The sequence below is a fragment of the Anabrus simplex genome, chromosome 2 (assembly GCF_040414725.1).
Source record: "Anabrus simplex isolate iqAnaSimp1 chromosome 2, ASM4041472v1, whole genome shotgun sequence".
Lineage (NCBI taxonomy): Eukaryota > Metazoa > Arthropoda > Insecta > Orthoptera > Tettigoniidae > Anabrus > Anabrus simplex.
Window position 1 is genome coordinate 332,107,571 of NC_090266.1, and position 12,270 is coordinate 332,119,840.

At 39.2% G+C, this 12,270-nt stretch overlaps 1 protein-coding gene across 11 annotated transcripts in view; it reads left to right on the forward strand.

The window, feature by feature from the left end:
- Window positions 1-12,270, forward strand: part of LOC136864113 (uncharacterized) — a 929,406-nt gene that overhangs the window by 60,293 nt on the left and 856,843 nt on the right. For all 11 annotated transcript variants that reach the window (XR_010859273.2, XR_010859274.2, XM_067140697.2 and 8 more), the window contains exon 4: window positions 7,542-7,665. Coding sequence is in view for 9 of the 11 variants with exons in the window: in XM_067140697.2 (XP_066996798.2) it covers window positions 7,542-7,665 (124 nt within the window). In the remaining 2 variants the exon portion in view is untranslated. The remainder of the gene's footprint in view (window positions 1-7,541; window positions 7,666-12,270) is intronic.

The window sequence follows — 12,270 nt, forward strand, 5'->3', positions numbered from 1 at the left end:
ATTCAAAAACGTCGGTAGGAATGTAGCGACTAAAAGCAATGTTATCGTATAAAATACTCGATCAAATGAAAAACCGTACATTTTCTCAATTTTAACAAACAGTACTACAGTGCCGATCTAACAGTCCAAAATTCCAGAGCTGGAATGAGCAGGCCGCAGACAGCTGTGAACACTCCTCTGCCCTTAATCCATTAAATATGCACACTGCTCATTCCAATCAGTGCCTCAGAGTAGGGATTAAATAGCTCGAATGCTATGATGAGCCAGTGTGTTACGTACCAGTAGTATCAGAAAATTCATGTACCAGAGAAATGGCATGCTAAAGAAGAAAGTTATCCCCAGCTACTTCTCACAAATATTCAGGCAGGTTGTTGCACTCATTATGACCAGGCGAGTTTGCCATGTGGTTAGGGCGTGCAGCTGTGAGCTTGCAGCCTTGAGATAGTGGATTCAAACTCACTGTCGGCAACCCTGAATATGGTATTCCGTGGTTTCCCATTTTCACACCAGGCACATGCTGGGGCTGTACCTTAATTAAGGCTAAGGCTGCTCCCTTCACACTCCTAGCGCTTTCCTATCCCATCGTCGTCATAAGACCTATCTGTGTCGGTGCAACGTACAGCAAATTAAAAAAAATACTCGGTACGCAGCAGTGATCCTATCTGTTGGAGATGAGTGGCAACAGAAGACACAAAGCACATCACAACAAACATTGGTCAATGTGATGTTATTGTTGGTTAATTTTATGAGCTTTCTGTATTGTAGGCCTTCACATTTAATTTTCTTTTGACTCTGTGATATTAGGGCGTCTTATAAAATTATTTATAGCATAGACTGTAAGTTCCTTATTCTCCAAATTTACATACCGATTTTTATTAAATAGTGTTACCCATTTTGTCGTGACTCGGCGCTGATATGGACTTAGTAACAAAAATTCAAATTCATGAATATCTCTGTGATAGCTGGTACGGTAACAATGTATAAGACATAAATGATTCTAAATTTAATACAATATAACTTTGTTATTTATCAATACGTCCACTAATAACATATATATTTGAGAATTAAATTTTAGGCCTTTGCCTAAAATACCATTTTACTCAGCGTGAATACAATTGTTTATAGCCTAGATAATAGAGACTTATTCCCTGACTTTGTATACCGATTTTCATTAAATTCTCTTCAGCTGCGTTCTCGTGATGCGTGTAGATACATACATGCAGACAGACAGAAATAATGGAAAATGTAAAAGTGCATTTCCTTGTTATTGTGGACATGACTGATACAGAAGTACCATCGTTTTTAAATTCTGAGCAATGTACAGACAAGACTCTTTATTTTATTAGATATCTGATATCCCAGCGGGAAGCTGGGTCAGTGAACCGATCAGTACTGGGGCTTCAAGCCTTACAATCTTGATGGTTAAACACCATGTTACCTTTGGTGAACCCCACTAAACTTTTTCGTAACCCTGGAAACATGGAGCAAACGACTAATTGGAAATCTACCCCTTCTCACATTGGGGCAAGCAGGCCATCGGATTCTGGGGAGCCTGCTTCTTCATGTAAGAGGAAGAAACACATCAACTATCTGGCAACAATAAACATTAATTCCCTCCTACAAACGGGAAAACTGAAACATACGTTGGACGTCCTAACAAAACACAAAACATCCTTATACCGGCTTTACTGGAGACAAGATTTACGGACGAAGAACCTTTTGAGTCACAAGGCTTCAGGATCTACAAGGGACAGCCAGGTCAGAGAGTGATGAAGAATATGCCTCGCCTGAGTACAGGCTTCCTAGTCAACAACAAAATGATCAACTCCATTATCTCCTTCTCATCACCAAATGGGAGAACGTCCACCATAGCCTTCAGAAGTCTCAACAAAGCCTACACGATTGTTAACTTCCATGCACCTACCAATGATACTAATAAGAGTGATATTGAAAGTGTTGAATACTTATTGGGAAGAACTGGAACAGACAATCGATAAGATTCCAGAACATGACGTGATCATCTTGATGGGAGACTTTAACGCCCAGACTGGTAAGGAGTGCAGGTACAAGAACATAGTCGGAGAATACCCAGCCCACAAGAGAACCTATTGTAATGGTGAGAGGCTGATCAGTCTGTGTAAGAATCACAACCTTGTTTTTAAATCTACAGTATTCAGTACGAAAAGCCAAGACCTGGAGGTGTCCCAATCCCTTGCTAGGAGAGTACCTGCTAGCTCACGTTGCCATCTATAGAAGGAATAGCAAGGAAATAATGAACGTTAAGGTAATGAGAGGTGCCAATATTGATTCAGACCACTACCTATCTTGGTCAAAGCAAATTTCATTCCACTCACGGAGTGCAGAGGTAACAATTACACCAGGTCCAGAATCTCGAAATTTAATCCAGCCCAGTTAAAAGACAACAAGTACTTTACTGAGGTCCTAAGCAATAATCAGAATAAAATGGATTGGCCTAACCAACAGAAGGCACTGATAGATGCAGCACCAGAAACCATCCTTGCAACCAGAAGGAGTAAGCACCCATGGTGGACACCAACATGTGATGAGGCAACAGAGGAGAGAAGACAGGCATGGGTGAAATGGAACTGCAACAGAAACACGGAAAATCTTACAGCCTTCCTAACAGTTAGAAAGAACACGGCCAAAACCATCAGAAATGCTAAGAGGCAATATGACATCATGGATCAGGCAGAGAAAGACTTTCAAAGGAACAACACCAGTAACTTATACAAAATTCTAAAATCTCAGACAAACGCTTACTCAGCCCCTGCACTTTATCTTCGAGGACCAGGCGGAGAACTGAAAATGAACAATGAAGATTGTACTACAGCCCTTGCAAAATATTTAATGACCTCCTTAATGCAGAAGAACTCGAGGAAAAACTACAAATTCAACCCAAGAATGTTATTAACCCTGACTCCCTTCCTCCTACTAAAGAAGAAATCAAACAGATCATCTCTGAACTGAAATCTAACAGAGCAGCAGGCGAACATGGCATCATTGCAGAATTATGGAAACATGCAGATGAAGAGTCAATTGACAGTATCCACAGAATCATAACTGACATCTGGACAACGGAAACACTATCATCCACCCACTGCACAAGAAAGGAGACAAGTTAGACCCTAACAACTATAGAGAGATCTCTCTCCTATCAGTGACTTACAAAATCTTCTCCAGAGCATTGCTTAAAAAAGTGGAGGCACAATTAGACTCCTGCATAGGAGAGTACCAAGCTGGATTTAGGAAGTCAAGGTCATACACAGAGCAGATTCTGAACCTCAAAACTGTCTTTACCTACAAAAACCTCAGCACCTCACCCTATGTAGTAATTTTTGTTGAATTCCAGAAGGCCTACGACTCGGTAGACACAGTCCCTCTGTGAGACGTTAACTGAAATGGGACAGGATAAGAAGACTCTGAATCTTGTGAAGGCTGCTCTAACGAACACAATGTCCAAAGTCAAATTCAGAGGGGTATTATCAAAAAGATCAAAACAGGTGTTAGACAAGGAGATGGTTTGTCCCCCATCCTGTTTAACTGTCTGCTGGAGAGGGTCATTCGGGAATGGACGATCACACTAGCTGGCAACTCTGGATTAAAAATTTTCTACAAAAAGGACAAGTTAACGGTCACTTGCTTAGCCTTCGCAGATGACCTCACACTCTCAGCTTCAAGTATGGAAGAAGCTACATACCAGCTATCCTCCCTCAAACGCATAGGGTTGAAGATCGCTGTCAACAAAACAGAATTTCTGACCAACATCAGAGAAGCACCCAATTTCATTTCTTTGGGGGACAAAATAATACACAAGGCCAACTCATTCAAATATCTTGGAGAATGGATAACCCCCAAATGTCAGTGAGGACCTTGCAATGAAGAGTAGGTGCACTAAATTAGAAAGAGCTTATCATCTTTGTAAGAACATATACAAGTCTAAATTCCTCTCCTTGAATCTTAGACACTACAACACCGTAGTAAGACCATCTGTACTGTATGCCTCAGTATGCCTAAACATGACCCGGAAAGGACAACTCAGAAAACTAGAACTGAAAGAGCGAAAGATCCTCAGAAGGATTATGAGTCCCATTAAAGAAGGAGGTGGATACAGAATCAGGCACAACAAGGAACTGTACAGTAAAATAGAGAGCATTACAACAGCTATGAGGATGAGAAGGTCATATAGCCGGGATGGACAGCCAGAGACTCACTTCAAGAATCTTCAACACTGTATCTGGAGGGAAAGCAATAAAAGCCAAATGACGAACTTAGTTTGGAAAGACCTACAATATCTAAACATTGATTACATTGACATTTACAACCGAGGTAAGTTCATAAAGTTAATCAAGACATCTGACTCTCCAGTCACTAACAGCTAAATCACTGCGTCCGGGAGTAGGAGTGAAATGGACTCGAGAAAGAAAAGATGTCCATAGTGCTAGAATGAAGGAATACTGGGCTAAGAGGAAGGAAAAAGCTCACCAAAGTTAAGAACCACGTGGTCCATCGTAGGCCTAATAGAAGAAGAAGAAATAGATGTCTGACATCGTAGGCTGGGCAGACTGGTAAAACAGGAGAGGCGGCGAACTGTGGCGGAACTAACATCAGACTGTAATGCTGGGCAGAGTACATTATGTCTGAACACACAGTGCACCGAACACTCCTAAGGATGAACTTCTGCAGCCGACGACGCATGCATGTGCCGATCTTAACACCACAACATCGGCAACTACGACTGAAATGGGCATGTTACCATCGTCACTGGACGTTGTCACAGTGGCAGAGCGTTGCATGGTCTGATGAATCCTGATACCTTCTTCATCATGCCGATGGGAGGGTGTGAGTCCGTCGTCTTCCAGTGGAACAGGTCCGTGACACCTGTACTGCGGGATGGAGACAGGCTGGCTGCGGCTCAATTATACTCTGGGAAACATTCACGTGGGCATCCATGGATCCAGTGGAGATTTTGCAAGGCACCATGATGGCCAAGAAGTATCATACACTGGTTGCAGATCATGTACACCCCTTCAGGACAATCATGTTTCCCAATGGCAGTGGCATTTTTCAGCTAGATAATGCACTGTCACAAGGCCAGGAGTGTGATGGAGTGGTTTGAGGAACACAGTGGCGAGTTGCAATTGATGTGCTGGCCACCCAACTTACCAGATCTTAAACCGATCAAACATATCTGGGATGTGATTGAACATGGCGTCGGAGCTCATCGCCCCCCTCCCCAGAATTTACGGGAATTAGGCGACTTGTGTGTGCAGATGTGGTGCCAACTCCCTCCAGCGACCTACCAAGGCCTTATTGCTTCCACGCCAAGGGGCGTCACCGCTGTTATCCGCGCCACAGGTTGACATACCGGCTATTGGGTAGGTGTTATTATTTATAAATTTCATTTTCCGTATTGACAGATTCAAAGTATAGACAAGAAATGTGTTTTTCCACCAATCAATACACAATTTACTTTAAATAGATTAAACTAGTACCGGTTTCGGCTCTTTAACGGCCATCATCAGCTAGTACATGATTTGTTGCCAGCCATTAGACAATTCACAAGTTGTTATTGTATTAGACATCTGGATGTCTAATGGGGGATGGAAATGTATACAGTAGCATGAAATTAAAATATCAGTAGTCAAGGTAAAAAGTTACAATAAGTTAGAACATGAGTATGTAGAACATACTAAAACATATGGGCCACAATATAAAACACTTAAAAAGTTTTAACACATTAAAATTTGGTATGTATAGGTAGACTTCAAACACATCGGCACAAGACTTCCACAACAACTACAACTACAACCACAAACGTAGACGAGAGAGGTGTTGCCACCAACTACTTCTAAATTCAAACTCAAGACCTGATGTTCACTATATTAAAACTTACCAGAGTACATCACAAGTTGGAATATATAACACAATAATATTTCTTCATGACAAAGGTCCATATCAATATGACGCATACCAGCTTCAGAACATTTTCGAAGATTACCTCACACATCTAAAATCAACATAACATAGAAGCAAAGGAACTACACAGAAGATAGAAGAATGGAATCTATGTAACATGAACTAAAAATTTTAACAAGTGGCTGGAAACAAATCATGTACTAGCTGATGATGGCCGTTAAAGAGCCGAAACCGGTACTAGTTTAATCTATTTAAAATAAATTGTGTATTGATTGGTGGAAAAACACATTTCTTATCTATATTGGGTAGGTGGTCATAATGTTCTGGCTGATCAGTGTAGTTCTCAGGTCAAGTTAAAAATGACTACGTTTCTATTCATAATGTGGAGCCCTCCTTGCTATGGTACCAATGTTGGTTAAGCAAAAGAAGTTCACTTTTATGCCAGCCTCAGGTCATCTACAATGTAAAACCCATGGACTATTAATGAAGTCCATAAAAATGATAAGAAAGACGATTCTACGATGTTATTATAAACTTAACATGTCAGAATATGTATGTAAGCGTAAGGCACCGAGCGATGTGCTGCCTGTCTAAATGATGTGGCTTAAACATAGAACATCTAAGTGGGAAAAGGAAAGAATGAAATGGGCCTAGGATGAAATAAACACTAAAAATTCGAAATTCATTTCCTCTTTATTTTTTACAGTTTATTTCATCTGGGCTGTTCTTCACAACACACCCATGTGGGTTGGTATATTTTTAAAATAATTTTTTAATCACTGATGAGATGTACCTTAGTGTCCAATAACAGGTTGAACTGAATGCTTGTGTGATGATACAACTGTTTGATTTTGATAATAAGAATAACAGTATAGTGCTGCAAGAAGAATTATCTGCCATGCTCCTGGAGATCCTCTGGCCTCTGGTAGACAGTCTCCTCCCCCCTATCTGAGAGCTGCTATAAAGGTCAATAAAGGCCTGTACCCTTTGCGAGAGTCTCAGCTTATCGGTGTAAGTGCTTTGAAGCACCCTGTCTATGCTTGGCGGAGTGATGCCTTGTGATTACATAAGCCTTCTTGTGCATCCCCTCTTGCATCACCGAGCCTACATCCTTTCTTGAGAATCAGCGTAAGCAGCTTGTCTACCTGGCTCACAAGCAAGGAAGATCGGTTTGTTGCCTCACAGTAAGAGATATTTTTCCTCTTGGGGATTTATTATACTTCAGGGCTGCTGATGGTGGTGCATGATCATGGTGTTGTGTGGTTTTCCATTTTCACACCACACATTCTGTTATTAATAAAATGTTTTCTTTTCTAGGTATGTTCTAGAGTTTTCATAAATTTGTATTTTGTGTCCGACAGACTGAAAACCTCAAGAGTTAGTCATTGCTGGAAATAATGGCTTCCATCTTAACAATAGCCAAAAATAACTAATTAGTGACATATACTTGTGCTTTTACTTCGATTCGTCATTTGATGAAAATTGATTCCATTGTTGTTTATATTGCTTGTCATGTAGAAGTTGTCAACTAAAGTACTTGTAGGTGTTCTTCCTGTAGCAAACATTCTAATATTTAGTATTTTCATATTTTGTTGTGAATTTAGGTACAAGACACCAGAACACTTCGATTTTGATGATCTTGAGAGGATGTACTGGAAAAAAATAATGTACATATCACCCATATATGGAGCTGATGTATCCGGTACCCTCACGGATCCAGACTTAACGGTAAGCATTCTTGTATTGGCTGCTGCCTTATTCTGTACTTATTTCTGCTTAACTATTGTATCCTCAATCTGATGATGTACTAGTTTTTTGGACTCCCCTGTCATTCTTATCCCATACAATTCCCTCCAAAATCATCAATTTACTGCACGGCTTATGTTCATAGTGACTTCCTGTGTAGTTTTGGGGTGTATTTTGCACGCACACACACACACACACACACACACACACACTCTCTCTCTCTCTCTATCTCTATCTCTCTCTCTCTCTCTCTCATATTTAGGTAGGAACTATTCATTTGAAAAAGGAAATAACCAAAATGTGGTACATTTAAAGAGTTTTGATTTCCTTTCATTGAAATGTTGTAGCTTTCCCAAATTACTGTGCTTTTTGATTTATTTACTATTTTTACTATTTTTTTCACTCCAGTTTGAGTTTTGTACTGGTTATAGAAAACCCTTCTTTCTTTGTCCTTAATTCAAATTGCCTTGAGATTCTGGAAGAGCTTGGACCAATCCAATTTACTAAATAATTTCTCCCAAACTAAAAATGACATTTATGTTGGCCTGCGCTTTTTTATTTGGTCCTCTGCGATCAGATGAAGAATGGGTATTGCTTTGCATGTTCCTACATTTCATAGGAAGTCAAACTGTTTATCTTCCAATTCACTTTTAACTCATCTTCCAATTCTTCTGTACATATTCCTTGTTAAAATTTTATGTTTGCATGGGATGCTGAACAAATTATGTGGTAGTTTTAACACTTTCAGCATGTTCTTTCATAGCTGCAGGAATAACATTATTTTGTAAAATCGGATGTCATATCTTCTGTTTTCAAAGTTAAAAATAAGGACCTACCGCGACTGATGCAGTTTACGTATCTTCGATCTATGATTCCTAATGAGGACCTACCTATAGAAGAGGTGCACACACAAAGTAATATAAACTGGCGAACAACGATGGTCCCCTCTGGTCGCTAGATGGTAGACCACTTCATATTAAAGATTTTCCATCCTGTCGCACTCAATGGTACAAAATGTTGTCAGACTACAAATGAGGCTGAAATTCAACTAAACATCATGGAAAAGAAAGATGTTCAGCTGGCGTCACTAAGTTGGATTGTGTTTTGTATGCAGACAGAAAAATTGGTTTAGCTTTATGTGAATCCTAGATAAATTGCATGAAAACAGACTACATTTGTTGTGCCACTACCAACAAGAAATCAATACCTATTCAATACCGTTACATACCTACCAACTTTCCCGATTTTCGACAGTTTTTCCCGCCTCCCAATTGTTCTATTATGTCTCCCGATTTTAGCTCTTTTTTTTTTTGGTGAACTTTAAAAATTAGTTTTCAAATGCTGCCATTTCAGCTTTGTACGCAAGTGGCCAGAAGTCTTTCACTCACTGCTGCTTCAAATGAAATATCGACGTTTATTAATACGAGAAATGCGCGCAAATGTGTGATGTTTATTGAAACCTGTATGTCGTGACGCGTATATCGATAGTCAATCTATCGTTCTCGCGTACTATGTTCGTGTTCGTTCACATCAGTCTAAGTAAAATTCTTTCTTGAATAAAATTTCTGTGTCTACCTATTCAATGATTTTATATTTTGTAGTGATTAAATTCTCCATGAATTATAAACACTAGTTAGGGACATGTTTCGCCCTAGTTTTGGGCATCTTTAGCCTAATACTAATCTTAAGGTCAAGTCTTAAATCTATTAACATTGGAACTTAATACTAAACTTAAATTAATACTAAATACAATGGTCGTATGCTTCTTACAAAGTTGTCTTTTAGGTGAAATTTACATAGTTTACAACATGTACATTAACTAAGACAGAATTTGTGAACAAGGAAGCAAATAAATTATTTTATTTTACAATGACTAGAAAACGTCCAAGACATGTAGAATAAGCATTTTTGATCAATTGTATCCTCCCTATTTTTCCTGATTTTCATATCCAAATCTCCTGATTTTTGGTTTTGTAAAGTTGACAGCTATGCCGTTATGTTGATATTATTTATTACATATCGGGAGTAGTTTCGACCCTATTGCATTGGGTCATCTTCAGCCTTAATTCATAAATGGAAAAGACATTACATGCAAATTACAATCACCATTAACATAGTACAGTTGGTATGTCTTATTTATTGACATATATTTGTAGTTGCATATCAGTTTATTCTGATGTTGCCTGCACATGCATCTAAAATTTATTGGGATCACTTTTCCTTGTAAGAAAAAAATGTCATCTTTATTTAAAAGATTACGTTATAATGTACACACTGCACAGTTAAAATGGGGGAGGTTAAAATAACACATTACCGGGTGAGTTGGCCGTGCGCGTAGAGGCGCACGGCTGTGAGCTTGCATCCGGGAGATAGTAGGTTCGAATCCCACTATCAGCAGCCCTGAAAATGGTTTTCTGTGGTTTCCCATTTTCACACCAGGCAAATGCTGGGGCTGTACCTTAATTAAGGCCATGACCGCTTCCTTCCAACTCCTAGGCCTTTCCTATCCCATCGTCGCCATAAGACCTATCTGTGTCGGCGCGACGTAAAGCCCCTAGCAAAAAAAAATAATTAAAAAATAACACATAAAAATGTTCCTCTGATATACATATTTGTAATGATTTCTGTTGTTGTGGTTCTAATCTTGCATTAACATTGGTATTAAAAATTTGACCTTTATGTGACACTGTATGTGATGGACAACTTTGGTTCTCAAGTTGCAATTATTGATAAGCACGAGCAATCTACAATTTTGTATACTATGGGAAACGGAAAGTGAAGGACTGTTAATTGGGAAATTGAATAATAAGGAGAAGAGAAGTATGAAATTGTATGAGATCTACCTCCAGGTGCCTCATATACCAGTCTATGGACTCACTAAACCAACACTAGACTGACCGGCACCAAGCTCAATAGCTGCACTCGCTTTAGTGCGCCCATTATCCAGTGTCTGTCTGTTAGGTCATCAGCCCAGAGGCTGGTAGGATCCTCAGATAGCAACCACCAAAGGCTACGCAGTTACAGGAAAACCACAAAAACCAATGGCAGAGCCCAAATGAGGTGTGCTAGGCAAGACGAGGAGTGAGGTAGTTTGCCATTGCTTTCCTCACTGGACCAGAAGGTGACACTGCATCACGACTGATCCTATGAGCAACACCTTTCATAACACTCGGACACTATTTGTGCTCCAAATGTCATTACTCAGCACCACTCATACCCCAGCAGCTTCCATATTGTCACAGCCATGGATGAGACTGGGACTTCGGTGGAAGCTATACTTTGCTCTGGCCTGTGCCAAGAGACGGATGCAAAAACACTGCATCCATCAAGAAATGGCAACAGGCACCATTATCCAGTATTCGGGAGATAGTGGGTTCAAACCCCACTGTCGCCAGCCCTGAAGATAGTTTTCCATGGTTTCCCATTTTCACACCATCTTTTAGTTGTTATGATTATATTTATTATATTGTTAATTAAGGCTATGGCCACTTCCTTCCCAGTCCTAGCCCTTTCCTGTCTCATCGCCACCTTAAGTCCTATCTGTGTCAGTGTGACATAAAGCAACTTGGAAAAAAAAAAAAAAAAATGACCTGCCAGTGGGATTAGAGGAATGGCTTTTGTTGGTGGGGAGAGGGGAGGGGTATATGAATTGGAGGGCATAGTGTTGTACTTCTGTTACATTTTCGTTTAACATAAATAGTAGAATTATATCAAAGAGAATATTAAGTTTCTCATTAATATTGTAATTAGTATTGAGGTACTGTTCAATATGAATGTAAAGGTTTCCCAAAATGTTAAGCATTGGACCTTTGTTTTCTGTTTTTAGAATGGTTAGATCTTGGTTGATAGATGCTTGGAATCTGCCATATGTTGTCCTATTGCCGAAAACCGATTATACCTAACGGAATTAACATGTTACATTTATCTTATTGAGAAACTGCAACCTGTTTGTCCTACATATAAGGTCTTGCAGTCTTGACATCGTAGTTTGTAGATGCCTGATTGAGAAAATTTGTCGCTTTGATTGATTGTAGGTGTATTGTAAAAAGTAGAAAACCTATTATTATTATTATTTTTAAAAGCTATTCATTCATTATACTTTTTGAAAATACTGGCAACTTGATATATGTTTGGATTATTTAAATCTAAAAGAGGAACAGTTTTTTTCTCTATTGATTCTCCATTTAGGGTGCAAATTTGCATTTTGTAGTTGTATTGACCCTTGAACAATAAAAAAACGATTCACTCCACCCAAAATCACATAAACAGGTGGGTTTTGTTAGTTTTAATTTATAGAGCTTTCAGATCCAACCATTTATCAAAGAATACCAATTCTATTAAGAAATAAGGTGTTAATGTAGCATTCTAGACACAAAACACAAACCGAAACATTTTTTTTCAACCACAATAGCATAAATTCAAGCAGTAACTCTTTATCTGAGTTCTGGTATCTATACACTAACGTGTAGAATGTAAACTGTCATACGTTGGCCAAACTGGCCGTAACTTTTTCACAAGATACCTTGAACATGTTAATGCTGCAAAACACCAACATTCTGCTATGAGTGTTCACATGAGAGAATCCGG